At 39.8% G+C, this 25,239-nt stretch overlaps 1 protein-coding gene across 2 annotated transcripts in view; it reads right to left on the bottom strand.

Moving 5' to 3' along the window:
- Window positions 1-25,239, bottom strand: part of EPHA6 (EPH receptor A6) — a gene marked incomplete at both ends in the record, with an annotated part of 507,217 nt that overhangs the window by 459,294 nt on the left and 22,684 nt on the right. For both annotated transcript variants that reach the window (XM_082483352.1, XM_082483353.1), the window contains one exon: window positions 4,646-4,710. In XM_082483352.1, coding sequence (XP_082339478.1) covers window positions 4,646-4,710 — 65 coding nt within the window. The remainder of the gene's footprint in view (window positions 1-4,645; window positions 4,711-25,239) is intronic.

The raw sequence follows: 25,239 nt of genomic DNA, 5'->3' as shown, positions 1-25,239 counted from the left end.
GTGAGATAATCTAAGAAAAATAATCCTGTCCCCAAGGTCAGCGAACTGACTTCAGCTGGAACCCTGGATGATGGCTCACATGAACTTGACTGGCCTGTCCACTAGCTCACATTCACATCCTCTTTTGATAACTATGAAGGGCTTCCTTCCCTTTTTTTGTACCAGTCCAAAAAAACTTGTTCTGCATTTTCAAGGTTATGGAGCGACAGTGTTGAGTAAAGAAGTACTTTCATTCCATAGCATATGCTTTTTCATAAATCAATCGGTCATTTTGAACTATAGCCCAAAGAACAGAGGAAGTATCAAATGTGTCCATTATTAAAGTAGAAATTTTAGACAGCCCATCACTGAGAAGCTAAACTGGAACTCAATCAAGAAAAGCTGATTCTGCTGACCTCAAAGATATTAATGTTTTACGCTGCATTTTTGTAGCTCTAAGCACTCAATTTATTACCTGTTCAAAGTACAAGGAAAAATTCTGACAAGCAAATAAAGCAAACACATTTGTAAGAAAAACTATTGTATTCTCATGCTTCAGGAAGGTTGCACAAATAACTGGGAAGAAAATGAAAAAAAATAATCACATATTATATTACCAAGGAATGGATAACACAGTTGTGCATGACTCATCTCTGCAGCTAAATGATGGGACTGCATACAAATGCCCCATACAAAACTACTGTGTTCTATCTTTACTTGCTTGGGTAGGTACCTCTAGAGGTTACCAAAACTGCCGAAAGCTTGTAAACATTATGTTATGAATCTACGATAAAGTCTGGGAGGTGAAGGTTAAGGTTCTGCAAATTCTAAAAGAATACCTCCTAATTTTTTCTCCTACTTTGCCCTAGCCTGTTAGTGTAAAATCTCTGAGGCATATTCAATATTACCCAAATCCCAAGCATTAATATTTTATCTCCTATTTAATTTAATGAAAACATTTTTTGTGACTGAGTATGCCAGTAAATTAATGACTTCTGTTAATGTCAGTCTCAAGCAAACCTATCATCCCATCCTCCTAACCTCAAAAAATGTTAGAACAGTAACTATATGTCAATGACACTTTTCTTACACATGTAAAGACCACATACACACTTATTTGGGGGAAAAAATGTTTGATTAAAGTAATATGTAAGATTTACGCAGTATCTGAGCAAAAATCTCTATCAAAAGCACAAACAAACCAAAACCTGTCACTCTCCTCCAGAAAAAGGGAAAATGCTGATGTGCATATCATGGGACAAAATAGGTTCTTATTTCTGCAGTGATAATCTCAATCAAAACAATAATTATGCCATATTCTGAATTATGTTAGGACAGATAAATACCTCAGCTGAGATAGCACTGTGGAGATAAAACATCATCTCTGATGTTTGTGCAAGATTCAGAAAGATAACAGTTTCACTGTTCTGTACTAAATCAGCATGTATAATAAGAGTTATTAACTGAACCCAAAAGCACTATTTTCCCTACATTTTAATAAGAATCAAGTAATAATTAACATGAACATTGGCCTTTTGTTTCAGAGATTGCATACAAAAGTGACATGAAGAAACATACAAACATCATATTCTGTTAATTACATAAGCAATTGTAAGCTCAGTTTTATTCTTACCTTTGTGTAAGGTGCAGGATCCCAGAATAACTTAAATAGAAACAGTTTAGAAATACATTCCAGTTTAGTTTTTAACTTTAGTATCTTTAATATTTTATAAGCTAAAGTAATTTAACTTTTCATATTTTAATACCTTTATGCAATTTCTCAGTATCTTCAAATATCTAAACCATAACATACATTTGGTATATTTTAATGAAGATTTTCAGAATGATGCTAACTCTGAAAAATCAGTAAACACTGATTTTAATCAGCAGTTACGCATAGTTCTCAATAAGTGAGACAAATAACTCTCATTTCATGTAAGTCATTTGTCTCCACTGTTTATTTTGGGTTTTTTGTTTGTTCCTTCTTTCTGCACGATTTCAGAGGTGCAGCATTGCTACTAGGTCCTACTGCTCACAGCAGCCTTTCCTGGAATGTTGACCTAAGGCATTTTCCTTCATTCCACTGTGAGAAATGAAGGACCCTGTTTGTCTGCATATCCAGCCATCTCCTCCTGTATGTGACCAGTATCTTATAGCCTCTATCTTTACTGGAGAGTCCAGTGGAGGGTTATGAAGACAATCAAGGGAATGGAGCACATCTCTTATGAGGAAAGGTTGAGAGACCTGGGTTTATTTAGCCTGGAGAAGAGAAGACTGAGAGGGGATCTCATCAATGCTTATCAGTATCTAAAGGGAGGATGTCAAGAGGATGGCACCAGACTCTTTTCAGCGGTGCCCAGCGACAACAGGACAAGGGGCAACAGGCACAAAGTGGAACACAGGAAATTCCATCTGAACATGAGGAATAACTCCTTTACTTCGAGGGTAACAGAGCACTGGAAGAGGCTGCCCAGAGAGGTTGTGGGGTCTTCTTCTCTGGAGATATTCAAAACCCGCCTGGACGCCATCCTGTGCAACCTGCTGTAGGTGAACGTGCTTTGGCAGGGGGGTTGGACTAGATGATCTCTAGAGGTCCCTTCCAACCCCTGCCAGTCTGTGATTCTGTAATTCTTTCATTCTTCTCCAAATCATATATTGTCACCCGTACAACTTCCCAAACATTTGTTCAAAAACTTCTTTCTTGTAGCGCACATGAATCTTTATCCCACTTACAGCTTAGATTAATTCATCAACAGTTCAGACATACTTTCTTCTTGAGTTAAAAGTACATATACACTTTTCTTAAATACCTCTCCACAATTAATTTATCCAGTTGCTCTCAGTTTTCACTCTAGCCTCTTCTGCCTCTTTTATGTCTCAGGAAGCCTTACTCTGTATGTTTTCCTTGTGGTACAAACTGCTTTTCTCTTCTCTAATAATTGAATCCCAAGTACTGACTAAAATGTAAACTCCTTGTATTCTAGTAACTCTTAAAACATAGCAAAGGTCCCAAGACACCTGAAAACTACAATATGTTGCAAAACTAATGTTAAGGGTATGTATGACCAACCAAAATGGATATGTTGTAACAGCTATGTTTTAAATCAACTTTGAGTGCAGGTTTCTTTCTGCTTGTATATTGTGGTTGTTGTTACTGGAGTAATTTAAAGTAAATTTTGAGAATTTAAAGAGTAACTGAAACTATATCTTGTGTACTTTCTAAATGCCAGCCTCTCTGTTCAATTCAATGGAGCTCATCACAAAGCTAGTGCAAAAATTCTTCACTGTATATTCTCATCATAGTGTATGACAGTATTTGATTTGTCTAGAATTTCTGAAGGAAATAAAACTTTCAGAATTTTAACTCTGATTGTATAAGACTGCATACAAAATGTAAAACACAGAACTACCTGTAACAGACTGAAATTATGTCTAGAAATACAAAGAACTGGAAAAGCCTGCAAAAGAATAATCCATAAAGTTGAAAATAGGCTGAGATTAACAAATGTCACATTGCTTGAAATCCCTGAGGGCAGAGACACAAGAAGGCATTTTATAAAAATGAATTATTAAGGTGCTGAGGATAGACAATTTCTACTTCCTTCTGGAACAGATCACAAGAAATAAAACAGCAAAAAATTAAACAAGATTTTTCACTCAGAAAACCAGTATTTTCTGAGCATGTTTCAGAGAAGTGATTAATTATATGCCTCACACACAAGAATTAAGTGATGCCAGCTAATATACAAATAAGCGATATACAATATGTATGGTGACATCAGAACTAGAAGCTGATACAACAGGTGTTCAATGCTCCAGTATACTTTATATTAAACAAAAAGTAGAACTATAAATGCCTCTGATATTTCCTACGTGCATTAGCTGGGTGGAAAGAGAAGATGCGTTTTGGAAGTATAGCCGCTGGCAAAGCACTGATGGTTGAACTTCAGAGCATAAAAATGCTCCTCTTCCCCACACTCACCTGGCCACAGCATCTCCAAGTATACCAGACAACCTCTAACACTCTGGGGCCCTATACATGATGTCAAGTGCCTCCTGGCAATCTGTACTAACAGTACAGTGAACCCATGTAAGGCATTAAACCGGAATAGCAAATTTTGATATAAAATGGTCAGTGCAGGAAAAACCCCAAAACTATTTAAATATTTTCTCTAAATATTTAAACTGGTCTAATGACATTAACATATTTATAATATTTTTCTAATTTAGCCAACCTGATACCATTTCACCAGATGCTAAAGTCCATATGAAACCTCATTTAAATCATTAAAGTTTTATTTCAAGTTATAAAAGCAAAAATGATTTTTCCTTTTATTTCACAAATATGTAGTCATAACACATTCCTCGAGCACAGGAATTTTTAATATGGAACTTTATGATGTGCAACCATTAGAGTCAGATTTAAAGTAAGGTAGATTCTTAACACTCAGAAAAGCAAGAGAAGGGCATAATGATGTGTATTTACGTCATTCTCACATCTGTTATTCCTACTTAAAACACAGGGTCCTCCAGTCCTGAGAAAAACTAAAGTCTTTCTGACAAGTCTATATTGCAAGAATATCCACTCAGGTATAATAGCCATTTGCTTCCAGAGTGGCAGAATGCCAAAATCAAGACAATAAAACCAAAATGGTGCATGACTTACCCCATTTAAAGGAAATGTTTTCCATCCTAGTTCCCCGAGGGCAGCTGTAGTATCGAGTAACACAACTGAAAAGGGAAAAAGAAATGGTATGTTCGTAGTATTGCTTGGATGAGACATACACAACATAGTAAAGTATTAAACTGGTATGAATTGAACTAGCCACATTAGCCAAGTACATCTGCTTAAAGCTATTAGAGCAATTAAGATGTTGGGACTATGAATAAAAACAGAATCTAAATGTTTAGGCTTTCATGGCTTACATTTCATTATCAAATGTCTCAGAACATACAATTCATACAAAACCTACACTTTTGCAGAAATCATTTCCAAATTACAATACACTACCAATGCTTTATCATTAAAAGGTGCCTCAATAAGCACGCACAATTATTCTGCAATCCCTTGCCTGGAAATCTAGAAAGTCTGCATAGGGACTTAAGGATTAAAGCAAATAAAATAAAGAAAAAACATTTCAAAAGTAGGATGTTTAAAAAAAAACAACCATAAACTACCCAGAAATACAGCTATACAACATACAAACTGTTGAATTTGGAAAACACAGAAAGACAACAACTTCAGAGTTGGCGTTTTAGCTGGAATATAACAGTGCTGAAAGCTGCTACATCATCTTTGAAAGGTCATGGAGAACAGAAGAGGTGCCTAAGAACTGGAGGAAAGCCAACGTCACTCCAGTCTTCACAAAGGGCAAGAAGGAGGACCCAGAAAACTACAGGCCAGTCAGCCTCACATCCATCCCTGGAAAGGTGATGGAACAGCTCATTCTGGATGTCATCTCTAAGCATCTAGAGGAAAAGAAGGTTATTGGGAGTGGTCAACATGGATTCACCAAGGGGAAATCGTGCTTGACCAATCTCATAGCCTTCTGTGATGGCATGACTGGCTAGGTGAATGAGTGGAGAGCAGTGAACTGTCTGCCTTGACTTCAGTAAGGCTTTTGACACTGTCTTCCATAACATCCTCATAGGTAAGATTATGAAGTGTGGGTTAGATGAGTGGACAGTGAGGTGGATTGAGAACTGGCTGAATGGCAGAGCTCAGAGGGTGATCAGCGGTGCAGAATGCAGTTGGAGGTCTGTAACTAGCAGTGTTCCCCAGGGGTCAGTACTGCGTCCAATCTTGTTCAATACGTTCATCAACAACCTGGGTGAAGGGACAGAGTGTACCCTTGGCAAGTTTGCTGATGACACAAAACTGGGAGGAATGGCTGACACACCGGAAGGCTGTGCTGCCATTCAGCATGACCTGGACAGGACAGAGAGTTGGGCGGAGACGAACCGCATGAAGTTCAACAAGGGCAAGTGTAGGGTCCTGCAGCTAGGAAGGAATAACCCCATGCAGCAGTACAGGTTAGGGGTTGACCTGCTGGAAAGCAGCTCTGCAGAGAGGAACCTGGGAGTCCTGGTGGACAACAAGTTGACCACGAGCCAGCAATGTGCCCTTGTGGCCAAGAGGGCAAATGGCATTCTGGGATACATTAAAAAGAGCATTGCCAGCAGATGAAGGGAGATCATCCTCCCCCTCTACTCTGCCCTGGTGAGGCCACATATAAAGTACTGTGGCCAGTTCTGGGCTCCCCAGTTCAAGAAAGACAAGGAACTACTGGAGAGAGTCCAGTGGAGGGTTATGAAGACAATCAAGGGAATGGAGCACATCTCTTATGAGGAAAGGTTGAGAGACCTGGGTTTATTGAGCCTGGAGAAGACTGAGAGAGGATCTCATCAGTGATTATCAATATCTAAAGGGTGGGTTTCAAGAGGATGGCGCCAGACTCTTTTCAGTGGTGCCCAGCGACAACAGGACAAGGGGCAATAGGCACAAAGTTGAACACAGGAAATTCCATCTGAACATGAGGAATAACTCCTTTACTTCGAGGGTAACAGAGCACTGGAAGAGGCTGCCCAGAGAGGTTGTGGGGTCTTCTTCTCTGGAGATATTCAAAACCCGCCTGGACGCCATCCTGTGCAACCTGCTGTGGGTGAACCTGCTTTGGCAGGGGGGTTGGACTAGATGATCTCTAGAGGTCCCTTCCAACCCCTACCATTCTGTGATTCTGTGACACATAGATTTTGTATAATTTCTGCCATATTCATGTTGGTTTTGTAATATATGACAGGATGTGCACTATTGTGTATTACAAAATGTTCCTGCATTATTTTAATATGTTAAATTACAGTAGCTTAATTTTTCTTTTCCTTTATTATACAGAACACAGTTCATAGTGATAAGGAAGTCGACTGCAAACTAAATACTTAGTACATACTTAGTACTCACAAGTACTACTGCCCTCTGAGGGAATTGTTTAATCTGACCCTCTAATTCAATAAATGTAAATTAGGATTTAAACATAAAATTAAGCATTTTATATGGCAGTTTATTTTAATCATCAAGTCAGTGTGTTTTGAATTCTCAGTTCTTCCTTACAGCTCAAAAATTCTTCCTTGGGTGGTTAAACAATGGAGAAAAAAGAAGCTAGTAGTCTGGAACAAGAAACCACTATCCATACACTGTTGCACACTACCTTCCACCTCTTATTTGTCCAAACAATCAATGTACAGCTATCTATAATGTGCTTCTATAAAGCAATACTACATCACCATCATCTTCAGAAGCTAGGTCATACTTTTTTGCCTTATGGAAAAGGCACATTGACATGGAAACGGTGTGAACTCGCCAGCTTATTAGAGGAAACTTGACCTAGCATCTTCCTTTGTGTTTTGTATTAGTGACAATTAGAGTTCCTCTACATTTGAATGTATGTTGACTTTTAACCTGAAACTGAAATAGTCTTACCAGCAAATTTAGTCAGGTAACAAGCTCAACATTAATCAAATAGAAGTTTAATGTTTTATTTGAAGAAACTAATGACATTTTAAAAAGGATATTCAACAAAGGGGAGTATTCTGCTCTCCACTCTTCACCACTTCACCAGTTTATGAAGCTTTGTGAATAACCTGAAAATAAATTACACATTTTTTTACAAGCCCTATTTTACTTCCAAAAAATGGAATCACTATCCCCAGAGACTACTGCTGCCTTCTGCTTACTTACAAAGCTGTGATTTATAGCTGTCATAGTAATCTTTATTTGCATGAGGCCATCATACTCTTGATGACTCAGAAAAGTGTCTTCCCATTTGGCCTGTGATGCATCAGTTTCCTATGTAATGTTATAATGTAGTGGGGACCTGTCACCACCAAAAAAATTAAGCCACTGGGTTTAGACATTTCCTTTTCATAGAGAAAACCGCATGCTCAGCTGGCTTCTGAGAATATTTCTATTCACTTAGGAGTCAATTTCCTTCTCTCCACCTCTCCTCGCCTCCTCTCTCGATCCAGCAAACATGGACTATTTAAGAATATACTTGGTTTTCAGCTGAGGTTGTATCTTGCTACTTATCAAGTGCTATTCTAATGATATTTAATTTTTTTAATACAGATTTATATAAAAAAATGAAATTAAAAACACTATATGTTACAGCTAAACTTACTGATTTTCAGGCAGAAATTAATTGTTTCTACAAACACTGTTGGGGCTTGAAGTGCCATTTCAGTTTTACAATTTTTGTGGTAGCAGGACCATGATTTAATAAACATCATCCATTCAAAACTAATACTTCCAAGGAACAAGCCCCAAAATATAGGAAGGAAAACTAATTCATTTCTGCAGTGGAGCCTGAATTAATTAATTCCTTGCCCGAATTAATCAAGTGCTACTTGAAAGCTCAAAGCTATACATTAAAAAAATTAAAAAGTAGAGTAAATTCATCACTAAAAGTATGCTAAGTTTAAATTTAATTGAACCATGATCTAATAATATTTATTCTATACATTTATCAAGTGACCCCTTTCAAATAACTGAGTCTTGTTAAAATGCAATTTTTGATATGTTTTACATATCAAGTATCTTGTGTGTTCACATATGCTCACCTATATACACCAAATCTGTTAGAACCTCAAACTGAAGAATTCAAACAACTACTAACCAGAATTTGAATACTATCACCTTCTGAGTCAGAAGAGAAAATCATAAAAATTGAGATTGTCTTTGCAACAGTACTTGCATTACAAGACAGGAAACAATTATCAATCAAAAAATGTGGAAATACTGGTAGATCAAGTAAACATTATGTTTATGGCAAAGAAATACAAACCCCAGTAAACTGGTGAAATCAACAGGGCCAGCTATACAAATGAGTACATGGATAAAATAAAAAAATCCTCACACACTTCAGTGATTTGGAGATATCTGCATGATAGACTTCAGTGTGGGACAGAGATACCCAAGCTATCTTTAAATGAGGTAATTAAGAAGCAGTCTATCCCCAGCAGCACAGACCTGATGGCAGACAAATTGCACTGCCAAGAAGCTTCCAACTCGCAGGTCCTTGGCAGAAAATTCACTCTGCTAAAAAAATCCAGACTAAGAGGAATGTCCACATGTATGTATCTGAATTACATACAGGAATGAACACTTTTCTGACTGTAGAATAGTGAAAATTTTTAAAGAACTGGAAATTCACAGGCAAAGGGACTAAAAAGAGATGTTGGACACTACACGTATGATGCTTAAAACAAGAGAAAATTCCCTGAAAAGTTAACGGAACCAGGAAGCTATATCTAGTGACTCTTGTTCATACATTTACTTACTTATACTCCAATATATGCCATAGAAAGCCCCATTCCTCTTAAATGAGACTTCATGCAAAGTGGCCATTATGGACAAGCCATTAACTGCCAAGATAAGCAAAAGTGTGTGTCTGGAACTACTGCAGTTAATATTTATGAAAAAAGCTATAAATAAATTGGTTGCAACTAAGCAATGTTATTGACATTTCTGACATCCAACCCCCCTTGCAGGAGCCAGTTTTTGGAGGTGACGTAGAGTGTAAACTTGCAGAGCAAGCAAGAGTGAAAGAGTGTAGGTCTGCCATTACAAAGTCATGTCACAATTCAAAATTAACTCAAAGATCCTTTAAAATATCTCTTTTGATAAAAAGACCTTAGATTTAGCACTTGCATGTCTTTCCTTAAATAACCAAGCTAGGGATACTGCCAGTTGCTCAACAATAATATACAGACTTAAACATACAGCTGTAAACCTATTGGTTTAGTTAACTGCACAGTTCAGACTTAGAATTTAAAAGTGTTTAGCTCTGTTTTCCAGTACATACTTTAATAGATATTACACTATTATAAGTCATTATGCCATATTGAGCTCCAGTTTCCTTTTTCTTGGACATATCTTACACTGCTATTATTAGACTTTACAATTGAAATTAATCTTTTCAGAGGTTTTGCCCAGTCCTGAGGGAACTGTTTTATTTAAAATTATGATGAGCAGAGCTCCGAGGACTGACAGCATGGAATTTTAATTCTAATCCCAAAATACTGTTCTGAAGATGAACTCTACAATCTTGTCTGTACAACCAAGGAAAAAGCCTTCCAAACATTAATTTCACCAGTTTCTTTTCTCCTCTTCTTTCTTTACACATCTCCAGACAGTCTGACCTAACAGTTTTAAATGAGTAAAGGATTTCAGACAACTTACTTCATGGAATTAGAGTCCGAAATCAGAATAGGCCATCAGATCACCCATGGATCATCATTGCGGACTAATACATTTCACTGTTACCTCTCTACTGGGCAAGCCAAATATTTGCAAAGAAAATAGAATGACAAACAAACATTAATTTCTTGAGACAACACTAGTAACTCGGGGAGCTGCAGAAAAACACCAGTGTGGAAAAAAAAAAAAAAAACACAAGAAAAAATGCTGAGACTCAGAAGTCGTCACCTTGGCAAGACACAGATCAGCTCACTCCAATGCATCCCACCCAGCTGACAACTGCTGGGCTGGCAGAGACTCACCAGGTGCCTGTGCAGGAATGGGGAGGATTTGCTGCTTCGCCTGGCAGCACGTTCGCCCTATTTGTCTGCTCTGTGGCTTCGTCCAGAAGTGTACACCATACACTCAGGAGCTACAGATGTCCTGTGTGCAGAATCTCTCTGCTGCACTGCGTAAAAGACGCCCAAATCACAGAATCACAGAATGGTCAGGGTTGAAATGGACCTCTGGAGATCATCTAGTCCAATCCCCCTGCCAAAGCAGGTTCACCTACAGCAGGTTGCACAGGACAGCGTCCAGGCGAGTTTGGAATGTCTCCAGACTCATAGACTCCACAACCTCTCTGGGCAGCCTCTTCCAGTGCTCTGCCACCCTCAAAGTAAAGAAGTTCCTCCTAATGTTTAGATGGAACTTCCTACGTTCAAGTTACCTCTTGTCCTATCACTGGGCACCATTGAAAAAAGACTGGCCCCATCCACCTGGCACCCTCCCTTTAAGTATTTATAAGCATTGATAAGACATCCCCCTTAGTCTCCCTTCCTCCAGACTAAGAACACCCAAGTCCCTCAGCCTTTCCTCATAAGAAAGATGCTCCGGTCCCCTGATCATCTTTGTAGCCCTTTGCTGGACCCTCTCCAGTAGTTCCCTGTCCTTCTTGAACTGGGGAACCCAGAACTGGACACAATACCCCAGATGTGGCCTCACCAGGGCAGAGTAGACGGGGAGGATAACCTCTCTTGCCCTGCTAGCCATGTTCTTGATGCACCCCAGCATACCACTGGCCTTCTTCGCCACCAAGGGCACATTGCTGGCTCATGGTCATCCTGTTGTCCAACAGGACTCCCAGGTCCCTGGCCACAGAGCTACTTTCCCACAGGTCAACCCCCAACCTATACCGCTGCATGGGTTTATTCCTCCCCAGATGCAGTACCCTACACTTGGTCTTGTTGAACTTCATAAGGTTTCTCTCTGCCCAACTCTCCAGACTGTCCAGGTCACGCTGAATAGTGGCACAGCCTTACGGTGTGTCAGCCACTCCACCCAGTTTTGTGTCATCAGCAAACTTGCTGATGGTACACTCTACCCCTTCCTCCAGGTAGGAGGACTGGACTGGACCCAGTACTGACCCCAGGGAACATCACTTGTTACTGACCTCCAACTAGACTGCACCACTAACCACAACCCTCTGAGCTCTAACTGCCAAGACAGTTTTCAATCCACCAAATAAAAGATGGAAAGTTTCAGTAGCTTCCAGTAGGGTATGCAGTCATTACAGATCATACCCAGAAATGGGCAAAACTGGCACAATTTTTTTGTTATGGTCTTTTTAATTTTTAAAAATAGGATCACCTGCAGTGTTCTGAAATCATTCCTTCTAACAATACGCATTAAGATAAAGAACCCTGCCTATTTTTATATCCTGTTTATATATCCAAGGTCACATTATCCTATGTTTTACTGTAGCATTGCACTGATAGGCAGTTATTAGTCTATCAAGATCACTGTCCTTTACAGGATCATTTCTTTTCATCATTATTTTTCAGTTTGGGTTGCATTTTTGTTCTTGAATGTACAAAGATCCATTTGATTCTATTAAAACAAGTTTTACTTTTAACGGATGACCTTTACAAACTGATAAAGGCTGTTCCCTGTCTGCACATTCTCTTTCTTTACTTACTACTCAGTATTGTCAGCTATTCATTTCACATGTATTTCCATGTTACTAATGAAAAAAGTTGACCAGTTAGAATTTTGAATGGCGTATAAGGACTATCCTAAATTCTGTGATTTAACAGTCACTGAAAAAGTACTTTAAGGTTTCTTAGACCTCAGTTTTTTAAAAGCCATTTAGTAAATAATTTTGTAAGACTTTTACTGTCAGAACACTTTGTGATATTTTGCCATACTTTACAAAATCTAAACATATTACTCTGTGGCTTGTCTGCTTGAGGAAGACAGAAAGGAGAGGGAGATACCCAATATGCAACTTACCTTTGGTAATTAACATGTAATCAACTGGGAAAAATTATTTAAATGCTTGGGTTTTTTGGCCAGGCCTGTTTTCCATAAAACAAATGAACTGGCATTCATTATATACGTATCAATTGAATCCTTTTCCCGCATTTCCATTATTTTGCATGCAACAGCTATCTGGTTTAGGCAAGATTAACGAGCTGCAGTAATAAAGGATGAGGAGCACCTGTCTAGATAGCAATTCTGCCGGGAAAGTATACAGGAGTCATAGCAAATAATATTGTAAACAAAGTATGGACAACACTGTTTGACTGAGATAAACAGGATTATAGCCAGGAAAATACACAGAGTAATCCTTCCCCTCTATTCACCATTTGTAAGCCTTTAGCAGCAGTGCTGTGTCTAGTTTTCAGTGCCTTACTTCAAAAAATATCTGGATCAGTTGCAAAGACACCACAGGAAAGCAATGGGAATGATGAGATCTCTAGAAAGGCTGTGCTCTGGAAGGTCTGAGTGCACTAGACTCATTTGCCTTGGAGGTTAAATTAGAAGGACTGTCCACTAACAATCTTCTAGTGTGTAAAAGGCTGTTTAAAGCAGAAGAGAATAACCTGTCCTCTATGTTAATGGCAAAAAAGGAAGAAGGGATTTAAATTACAGTAAAAAAAGTTTTATGTTAGACTTCAGGAAAATCCTTACTACCCCTACAGTTGTAAAGAAGAAGGATAGTTGTGACTAATTGGGAAGCTGGGGAATCTCCACTGTAGGAGGCTTTTAAGACACCTTCAACACTGTCAGACCTGGTTCTACATAATCTCATGTTGCCTTGGGGCAGAGGGGGGGAGCTAAATGACTTCTTGAATCCTCTCTAATGCTGTGATTTTTATAAAAATCTAGTTACCTGGTTAATAGTGCTTCCCTTTTCTTTTCAAACCAGTAGTCTAACACCTACGCTCTTCCAATATTCTCGAATTCCCTGAGTCCCCAAACTCATTAAATTTACCATCGGTAGCCCAGAGATCTCCTCCACCAATTCTTTCAGGACTCTTGGAAGAGAACTATTTATACCAGATGGGGAGTACTTGATATTCTTCACATTACGTGAATAAATTACTAATTTCTAATTTTCTCAATTCTGAACACCTTATTTTCTGCCCCTTTCTAAAAATAGTTCAATACCATTCACACAAACATTTTTGTTCATAATACAATATAGAAATTCCCATTATCATGAGTGTTGTCAGACTTGGGCTTCTACCAAACACCCTTAGCTTCTATTTTCAATTTTCTACACTTCATATATTCCAACCTGTATTGATTTCCACATGTATCCTCTCTTTTTCATTAATTATTACAAGTGTTTGTATTTCTAGTTTCTGCTTTCATGTTACTTGTAATGTAGGTTGAGCTGTTATCCAAAACTGGCCTTTTTTTTATTGATCAATGACTTCCCAATCAAGAATTTTTAAAAGGAATTTCCAGTTTTACCTTTTTCATTTTCACATTTGCACACTCACACAAACACACGATTAGAATTCCCCGACAATGAATGAGAATTGGTCAGAAAAAATTTTCATGTACAAAACCCAATATCTCATTCATAATAAATTCACCTTCTCAGTCCTAAGAAGTCTGCAACATTATAAAACTGGGTGCAATATTTTTTATGTTGGATAACTGCCTGTCTTTAGCTTGGTAGTGTTTTGCTCTCGGTTACATGAGGTGTCCAGTGAGCATCTTCAAAAACTGATTCCCCCACAGCACCATTCTTCTTTCCATACATTATAGACAGATGTTTAAAGAATAACTTACCCTATTTTCTAATTTGATTCAGTTATCTGTTTCAATCTTACTGTTCCCCACTACAACCTGGATAGACATAATTTCAAATACTGCGGCTCTGAGCTAACAAGATTAAAACAGTGGTTCTCTTGCATCAAATGCCACACTATGCACCTTTTCTATTCAATCTTTTTTCCTGAGAGAACCTTATTACCTATTTCTTAGCAAGATGATTTTTTTAAATGAAATTAAAATTTATGCTTTTTGCTATATCATTTTATGCTTTCCTACACTTTCATAGTGCTCCTGCTATTTCAGAGCTAATATAATTATCCTTTCCATACCTTACATGCAAACATGCACATTCTCCTGAGAGTGGAAGGCTGCTGTAATCCTACTGCTCCATCCCTCACCAGAATGTAAGCCAACATTTTCATACCAAAAGCTTCCATTTTTTTTACATTATCCTTTTTCACATTGCCTTTCTTCCATTCTCACTTGGAAAATCAACATGAATCACTTTATTCTCATGTTGTATTATTATTAGCATTGCCAGCCATTGCAGACCCCTCAGTTACATCACAGTAACCTCACTGGATTAAGTGTTAAACAGAAAAGGTGAGATGAAGCTCTGATTTATTCTCTTGTTGTGCTTTTTTAGTGGAAAACTCTATTGAATTTGGATTATGGAATCCATATTTTTATGCGACTCTACTGTGTAAATAAGCAAGATAAGTAAACCAAATACTGTACTTTGTTCTTGCTACCTAAAATCATAAGACACTACACTGAGATATCTAATTTATGTATTTTTTTAAATGAAAGATTAATTCTTGTACCTACTGAGAGAACTGATGGAGGCAGAGTCAATTGATTCCAGCTGTATCCTTAGTACCATTATTTCATATACTGTCAAACCCCTTAAGCTAGTGAAATGGAAGTAGCAACTAATGGAACCTTGGAATGATACGGTATTTCATTTGAACAATTAAGTGGACAAGACATATTGAAGACCAGAGCTGATTATTATACTCATTACATATCACTTTTGCAAGCTTATGTGTTCCTTTCTGTTTGCAACTCATTTGCCACATATTTATTTTTTCAACTCCATATACTTTTCAATATTCAGAGTTTATGACGGTAGAAGGAAGAAATAAGCCACTTGCTTCACAAATCATTCAGATTTTTATATGTTATTAATGCTATGTAGTTGATCCCTGATTGTATCACCACATTACTTTAGAAGAACACATCACAAACATCATATATGATCATATCTGTGGAAAGGAGAGTTATAAAAGCATCCACTCAACTTACATTTGAATGAACAAAAATGCAATTTTACAATTATTTCCAAATAACAAGCCATGTAGCCACAGTAGGATGAAAAAAGCCCTCAGACTCTAAATAAATAATATCATCTAATGTGTTTTTCAGCAACTCCAAAGTCTCCATTAAAAAAAAGAGTTACATCTGAAATCAACCCAGCAATACTTGACACTTAAAATTCTACAAGTAGGTGTAATTTATTTTAGGACTTCTACAGCACCAAGGGATGGATGAAAGTATTTGTCTTTTACCAGCATCTTCTAAGACTTTGTAAATGGACTACTACATATCTAAATTTTCTTTATCTAAAAATGACTGTTGAAATTATCACTGTAAATTTTGCCAGATGGTCAAAAAAGTCTGCCCTCCTGCAGAAAGTCTTTGGCTTTTATATTCAGGGAACAACAGACACCAGTCCTTAGGTGTTATTTCAATAATAAAAGGACCATAATTAGAACATACAGTCAGCTAGTTGCCTATTGCATTTACTGTGGCTTATTTTTAATATTGTTAACACCTACCTTTCTGAAAGCAGGACAGTGGATTTTTAAAAAGTGACAAGTCTGTGGCTACAGGCTGTCAAGCTTCAAATTAACTTCAGGGTTTAAAGTATTCAATCACAAACATTTCTTAATTTAACAACAGCATTTTTACTTCCTTTCTAATGCCACTTTATTGTAAAATAAGCAATTGCAGTACCTTAAACACCTATCAAAATGCTCTCATAAGCAATTATTATCATTTACAATTTATAACATGTACACAGCTCATTGACCATACCTGTACCTTGCCATACCTCTACTTTAAATGACATGATTGATATTTTAATTTTTTTAATTTTAGGATCAGGAAATATTTGAACAAATTTAAATATCTATTTTATAAAGTTGGAGCTTAATATATAGTAAGATAAAAAAACTGAGACACACTTATTCCCAGGAAACAAGAATCCTTGCACCCAAAAGAAATAATAGCAAAATTTTATGTTCTGATTTTTTTCATTATTTTGTAGCCTGTTTTTAATAGCATTAAAATTACTTAGAATAGTGCTAAAATACTTCTTAACAAAAAACAAACAAACAAAATAGAAACAACTGATTAATTATGAAAATTGATCAATTATGCCTAGATGCTCTTGTTTAATTGAAAAGGTTTTTCTGTTTAGACATAATGTAATAGGCAGAGTTCATTCCTGAAGAAGTCTCAGTACAATTAACAGACAGACTATTTGGCCTTTACAATTACTTAAGCCAACATATGAAATCTTGGTACCAGCTTTCTGTACAAAGCATCTTGTGAAACTTATTTCTATGGTATACAAAAAATAATAATCAGATGAATGAATGAAAAAGAAATTACCTTTACTGTTGTCTTACAACAGAACTGAGAAAAGACTCCCTGAATGATGATCTACAACAGAAGCTCCTTGTGGAGTGTAACTAGTGATGCATAATACCTCCATACTGATGCAACCATCCATGCCTCAGTGGTTTTTATGCACACGCATATATGACCACTCTGATGGTGGACATCTCTCTAAAGCAACTTATGAAAGACACAAACAGTTATTCTACTAGGATAACACATTGGCTTTCTTTTTTCAATATCAAAGTGCCTTATCACACAACTTTAATCATAGAATCATAGAATCAGTGAGGTTGGAAGGGACCTTTAAGATCATCAAGTCCAACTGTTAACCTACCCTGATAAAAACACCACCACTTCTAAACCATGTCCCTAAGCACCTCATCTACCCTTTTCTTAAACACCTCGAGGGATGGTGAAACCACCACCTCTCTGGGCAGCCTATTCCAATGTTTAATAACCCTTTCAGTGAAAAACTGCTTCCTAATATCCAATCTAAACCTGCCCTGACATAACTTGAACCCGTTTCCTCTTGTCCTATCACTTGTCACCAGGGAGAAGAGGTCAGCCCCCACCTCTCTAAAACCTCCTTTCAGGTAGTTGTAGAGGGTGATAAGGTCTCCCCTCAGCCTCCTCTTCTCCAGGCTAAACAACCCCAGATCCCTCAGTCGTTCCTCATAAGGTTTGTCCTCCAGACCCCTCAACAGCTTTGTAGCCCTTCTCTGGACACGCTCCAACACCTCAATGTCCTTCTTGCAGTGAGCGGCCCAAAACTGAACACAGTACTCGAGGTGAGGCCTCACCAGTGCCGAGTACAGGGGGATGATTACTTCCCTAGTCCGGCTCACCACACTATTCCTGATGCAGGCCAGGATGGTGTTGGCCTTCTTGGCTGCCTGGGCACACTGCTGGCTCATACTCAGCCAGCTGTCCACCAACACCCCCAGGTCCTTTTCTGCCAGGCAGCTTTCAAGCCACTCCGCCCCCAGTCTGTAGCGCTGCATGGGGTTGTTGTGACCCAAGTGCAGGACCCGACACTTGGCCTTGTTGAACCTCATACCATTGGCCTCAGCCCATCTGTCCAGCCTGTCCAGATCCCTCTGCAGAGCCAATCTACCCTCAAGCAGATCAACACGCCCCCTTAGTTCAGTGTCGTCTGCGAACTTACTGAGGGTGCATTCGATCCCCTCATCCAGATCATTGATAAAGATATTAAAGAGAACGGGCCCCAGCACCAAGCCCTGGGGGACACCACTTGTGACTGGACACCAACTGGATTTAACTCCATTCACCACCACTCTCTGGGCACGGCCATTCAGCCAGTTTTTTACCCAGCGAAAGAGTACACCTGTCCAGGCCATGAGCAGCCAGTTTCTCCAGGAGAATGCTGTGGGAAACGGTGTCAAAAGCTTTGCAAAAATCCAGGTAGATAACATCCACACCTTTTCCCTCATCCACTAAGTGGGTCACCTTGTCATAGAAGGAGATCAGGTTTGACAGGCATGACCTGCCTTTCACAAACCCATGCTGACTGGGCCTGATCACCCTGTTCTCTTGCGTGTGCCGTGTGATGGCACTGAGGATGATCTGCTCCATGACCTTCCCAGGCACCGATGTCAGACTCACTGGCCTGTAGCTCCCTGGATCCTCCTTCTGGCCCTTCTTATGGATGGGTGTCACATTTGCCAACCTCCAGTCAGCTGGGACCTCCCCGGTTATCCAGGACTGTTCATAAATGATGCAGAGTGGCCTGGTGAGCACTTCTGCCAGCTCCTTCAGTACCCTTGGATGGAACCCATCCGGCCCCATAGATTTGTGCACCTCCAGGTGCTGAAGCAGGTCCCTTACCATTTCCCTTTGGATTACAGGGGCTTCATTCTGCTCACCATCCCTGTATTCTAGCTCAGGGGTCGGGGAACTCAAGGAACAACCGGTCCTACTGCTGAAGACTGAGGCAAAGACGGCATTAAGTACCTCAGCCTTTTCCTCATCCTTGGTTACTACGTTACCGGCCCCATCTACTAGAGGACAGATATTATCCTTGGTCCTCTTTTTATTGCTAATATATTTATAGAAACTTTTTTTGTTGTCCTTGATAACAGAAGCCAGGTTTAGTTCTAGCTGAGCTTTGGCCCTTCTGATTTTTTCCCTACATTGCTTCACTACCTCTTTGTAGTCCTCCTGAGTGGCCTGCCCTTCCTTCCAAAGGCCGTATATCCTCTTTTTTTCCCTAAGCTGCAACACTAGCTCCCTGCTTAGCCAGGCTGGTCTTATTCCCCTACGGCTTGTCTTCCGGCACACGGGGACAGCCTGCTCCTGCGCCTTTAGGACTTCCGTCTTGAAAGACATCCAGGCTTCCTGGGCTCCTTTGCCCTGGAGGACTGCCTCCCAGGGGACTTTGTCAACCAGGCTCCTGAAGAGCCCAAAGTCCGCTTTCCAGAAGTCCAAGGTGGCAGTTCTGCTGACCCTCTTCCTTGCTTCTCCCTGGTCATTTGTCCCTGGACAAATATTCCAAAGAAGCAGGAGAAATGAAACAATTTATCAGTCACAGGCATGTAACACCAGTCACTAAAAGATACAGCCTTTCCCAGTAAGGCAGGTTCCATGTTTCATTTCATGAATACCATGCAGAGCCTTGGGAATTAGCCTGATACATTCAATGGCACCATACGAACCAAGCACATAGGAAATGTAGCTGTCAGTGTAGAAATACATGACAATTTCTGCACTGAAATCTTTCTGGGAAAATAATAACAATCCCTGATTGTACACAGTTAGATCTTAACTATACATTCTGCCGCTTAGCAGGTTGTTTTGCCCTAAGACAACTGTAAACATTATGTATTTTGAGGTCTAACATAAGTGTTTGCTTCTCCAATGTGAGTCTTATTCACAAGCATGAGAAAAAATACAATTACTGAGGTAAAAAGAAAGCATATTCACATCTAAAAGAAATGAGTTTACCTCAGAAACAGAGGAACCCCCAAGTTTTCCTCAGGTAACTGTGGAATGGATAATGAGTAGGTAATATACTACTTCTAGCCTATAACACAGATTTTCCCCCAAGAGCAGTGTCAAAGTGATTTCAAAGTGATTTAGTTGAACATTGCCCTTCTAAACAGGGAAATAAGACAGGAGGAGGTTCTCAAAACATCAGCCAGAAGGGATAAATTCCTACATTTGTAATGCATCAGAAGGGCCTGAGCACTGCAATGTCAGCACTGTAGGACAGGCAGCGAATACAGAACTGAAGAATAAGTCCCAGGAGGTTGAAGCAGACTGCTCTACTTTAATGGACTCCTCACAAAGAATGAGATGGGAAAAAAGGGGGTTTAGCTACCAGGGAAACAGTGTGTTCTTAACCATTGACTCAGCTTCCATTTCTAAGATATTCCTTTTCAGCAGGGATTCCTGTTAAAATGAAGTGAGATAAATTAATGCTGTTCACAGGTCCAGAAGATAACACCAGAGATAGTTTATGTCACATATTTGTACTATTTCCCTAAGCTTTTGGTTTCATATATAAGATAATTGGAAGTCAAGAGCTAACCCTGATAAAAATAGGAGTCGCAAAATTATGATAGGAGCCCAGCTGCCCTATGTGATAATTTTCATTCTGACTTGAAAAAGCTAATTGATATTCAATTCACCGTCATGCTCATGTCAACAGTAGATTATTGGGCAGGTTTTTCTAAATGAACATGAATACCTGACAGTTTTGTCAGCTCTGTTTATTAACCTGAGTATATCTTCATTAGGGAAATTAGAAACAAGTGAAATTCAGACAAATGGATTTATCTTTCTTTGCACTGGTAAAGTACAAATGACTTGTGTGTTGAAGTCAATTCTTCTAGTTTGGGATTTGGTTTGTGGAGTCATGATGCTAGATTTAATATTGTCTGCTGTTAACCTTTTCTATTCTGCATTCTTACAAGCATTTGCTTTGATGTCTTTTGCTCCGCTATTTTTTTGAGTGGTGATAAAATGAACAAAATGTTTAAGTAACAACAACTCATAAGTGAAAAAAACATACAAAAACTTTTGGAAAAGTATTACACCTGTACGTAACTGTCAGTCAGACTAATTATGAAGTTAATAACTCCATAACTATTGCTTCTATACTCTGCATCTCTTAGGATGTCCTTTTTAAGGGGGGTAGAAACTTCCCATGGGAATTCATGGGGATAATCAAACCCACCCTAGGTACCTGTTCCTTCTTGCACTGCACTGATCCAAAGACCTAGCCTCTCTATCAGTAAAGTATGAAATGGTATTGCAAGGATTTGCTGCCTTCGCCCCATGCATAACTGGGAAGGTTGGTAAGAGGTGCATTCAACCAGAATCAATACAGACCTTTTCCACAACAGTCCCTTTAAGAAAAGAAGTTTTGAAGAGGACAGATGATAAAGTGACAAATGGGGACTGGGAAGACAGATGGCCACTGCTTACTCAAGTAGTTACTTAATAACCATAATGAAAAATTAGCTGTTTGGTGACTCTGAGGAACAGAATAGACAGATGTTAGGCTGAAGCAACTAAAGAGAGTTTGTGCTTGACTGGCAGCACGGCCCCATGAAGAGCTGTTCGAGAACCTCTATCTCAAGAACTGAGGCAAGGGGCCAGTTCAGGCTTTTTGGTACGGCCTTTGAGGGTGCATGTTCTCGCTGGTGCAGTCAGAGCTGCAGAGCATGCTGCTTCAGACAGGCAGAGAGCAAGAATCAGGAGTCTGAAACTCTGACATACAGGCAAATCAGATGTGGGAAGAACACTCAGGGAAGGTCCAGGCATGAAACACAAAGGCAGGCACCTTTGCAGTGGCACAGACCCGCCCACTGAAGCCAAAAACTCTTTACTACTCTCTCTCTGTTTCCTACTGCTGTAGTTCAGCACAACTTCTTAACTCCAGGCAGCTAAATAAGAGTTTACCTACATTCAGTCCATATTTTTACATCATCAAATGAAACAGGGTCATTCCTATTTTATAGGCAGAAATGCCACAATACAGAAAGCAAAGAGTTCATACAGCCCATAAACTGCAGGTCTTGACTACCCTGCTTTCCCAAGCGAACAATAATGCTAACAACGTCTGCATGAAGTGGTACAGAGGGTGGAAAAGCATAGCTGTTCAATCCTCATCTGTTGCATTGCTACAGCCTGAACAACCACCCAGAATATACCCACAAGTCACATAAATGAGCCTCCATAAGCGATAGGACATTATTACCAATATCCGTTACAGAACTATGCCAAAGCCATAAAAGCAGGATGAAGTTAGTATTTCACACTCAAATAAAAGGACATGCTCCCTGATCTCCCTAATGACCTAAGCAAGCAAGTGACATACAAAGGATAGGGGAGGGCTATCAAGCCGACATTGGTATTTTTTCTGCTCGTTAAAGGTGATGTGGTTAGTAATGATTTTAGCTGTCAGTACTTAAGGCAAGTCATCAGTAGAGCCATAAACTGTGGGCATATCAAAGCTGAAGCAGTCATGACTATCAAAGGTGTCAATGCTCTCAAGCAAAATGATCAGTTTTTCTCCTTTGCTTCCTGAAGTGGGATCTCATTTGCTTGGTAAGTTATCTACTTTAGAAGTGAAATACTTAATACAGTTGGCCTTACTGCTGTAGTCTGAAAGTGACCATGATGTACAGTAAAAGAGTTTAGCAGAACTCATATGAAAAAAACCTTCCAGGAAGGAACACAAAGGCAACTCAGAAAACATGAGGTTAACATTTGGCTATATTAAATGTTTTCTTTTTTTAATGCAGAGTCTCAAAATATACCAAAGTAAACGCAACTTATTATAAAGAAGAGTTGTTCCACTCATGATAAATATTCCCAGAGATATCCTAGGTTTATATTCATGATGGTAAAATGTTTATCTCCTTTGATTAAATATCCACACAGACAGCCAGTTTAATGTTTTTCAGCTTTGTAATTCTCTCTTTCACTGAGTCAGTCTGTCACTTTTTCCACTAGCTCTTCATTTATAATTTATGGTGTCAAGCACCAAGCTTTCACAGCATGAACATTTTACAGGTGCTAGGTCAGGCTGTCAAGCTAAAGTACATGCTAATAATTGGTAGCTTTGAAAATCTTGGTCTCTTTACCTACAGTGGAACATCAGCATGAAGGCTCAATTGTTTTTACAAAACAATCAGGTTTGCAATACTTCTAACATTATCAACAAATAAATATACAACATCCTGTCATTTACTTGACAAGAAATAAGTTTTGACTATCTAACCAAAGATCAAATTGCTTTAAAAGACTGGACAGCATAGAGTACTCACCTCTACTATATACAGCCTTTGAGCTTTGAATTATATACTTTTAATGCACACATATGGAGATTAACATTTCAAAGATAACTGAAGAGCATAAAATAGATCTGAGAATGCCATCATTCATGCAGTAAACTGTTATGCCTGGTCTGTTGAATAACTGGTCTCATATTCAACAGTATAAAGTTAGAATCATAAAATCATAGAATCATAGAATTGCTGAGGTTGGAAGGGACCTTTAAGATCATCAAGTCCAACCATTAACCTACCCTGACAAAAAACACTTCTAAACCACGTCCCCAAGTACCACACCTACCCTTTTTTTAAACACTTCCAGGGATGGCGAATCCACCACCTCCCTGGGCAGCCTATTACAATGTTTAATAAACTTTTCAGTGAAAAAGTGTTTCCTAATATTCAATCTCAAACTCCCTTGACATAACTTAAACCCATTTCCTCTCATCCTATCACTTGTCACCAGGGAGAAGAGGTCAGCCCCCACCTCTCTACAACCTACTTTCAGGTACTTGTAGAGGGTGATAAGGTCTCCCCTCAGCCTCCTCTTCTCCAGGCTAAACAACCCCAGTTCCCTCAGTCGTTCCTCATAAGATTTGTCCTCCAGATCCCTCAACAGCTTTGTAGCCCTTCTCTGGACACGCTCCAACACCTCAATGTCCTTCTTGCAGTGAGCGGCCCAAAACTGAACACAGTACTCGAGGTGAGGCCTCACCAGTGCTGAGTACAGGGGAATGATCACTTCCCTAGTCCTGCTCACCACACTGTTCCTGATACAGGCCAGGATGGTGTTGGCCTGGGCACACTGCTGGCTCATATTCAGCCGGCTGTCCACCAACACCCCCAGGTCCCTGTCTGCCGGGCAGCTTTCAAGCCACTCCACCCCAATCCTGTAGCGATGCATGGGGTTGTTGTGACCCAAGTGCAGGACCCAGCACTTGGCCTGGTTGAACCTCATACCATTGGCCTCGGCCCATCGGTCCAGTCTGTCAAGATCCCTCTGCAGAGCCGACCTACCCTCAAGCAGATCAACACACCTGCCTAGTTTAGCGTCATCTGCGAACTTACTGAGGGTGCATTCGATCCCCTCATCCAGATCATTGATAAAGATATCAAAGAGAACGGGCCCCAGCACCAAGCCCTGGGGGACACCACTTGTGACTGGACACCAACTGGATTTAACTCCATTCACCACCACTCTCTGGGCACGGCCATTCAGCCAGTTTTTTACCCAGCGAAGAGTACACCTGTCCAGGCCATGAGCAGCCAGTTTCTCCAGGAGAATGCTGTGGGAAACGGTGTCAAAAGCTTTGCAAAAATCCAGGTAGATAACATCCACACCTTTTCCCTCATCCACTAAGTGGGTCACCTTGTCATAGAAGGAGATCAGGTTTGTCAGGCATGACCTGCCTTTCACAAACCCATGCTGACTGGGCCTGATCACCCTGTTCTCCTGCATGTGCCATGTAATGGCACTGAGGATGATCTGCTCCATGACCTTCCCGGGCACCGATGTCAGACTCACTGGCCTGTAGCTCCCTGGATCCTCCTTCTGGCCCTTCTTGTGGATGGGTGTCACATTTGCCAACCTCCAGTCAGCTGGGACCTCCCCGGTTATCCAGGACTGTTCATAAACGACGCAAAGTGGCCTGGTGAGCACTTCTGCCAGCTCCTTCAGTACCATTGGGTCGATCTCATCTGGCCCCATAGATTTGTGCACCTCCAGGTGCTGAAGCAGGTCCCTTACCATTTCCCTTTGGATTACAGGGGCTTGATTCTCCTCCCCATCCTTGTCTTCTAGCTAAGGGGTCTGGGTACTCGGGGAACAACTGGTCCTACTGCTGAAGACTGAGGCAAAGACGGCATTAAGTACCTCAGCCTTTTCCTCATCCTTGGTCACTATGTTACCGGCCCCATCTACGAGAGGACAGAGATTATCCTTAGTCCTCTTTTTATTGCTAATATATTTATAGA

Source organism: Vanellus vanellus (assembly GCF_965231255.1).
Source record: "Vanellus vanellus genome assembly, chromosome: 1".
In the NCBI taxonomy this organism is placed as follows: domain Eukaryota; kingdom Metazoa; phylum Chordata; class Aves; order Charadriiformes; family Charadriidae; genus Vanellus; species Vanellus vanellus.
This window is presented reverse-complemented; position numbering and strand designations above follow the sequence as displayed.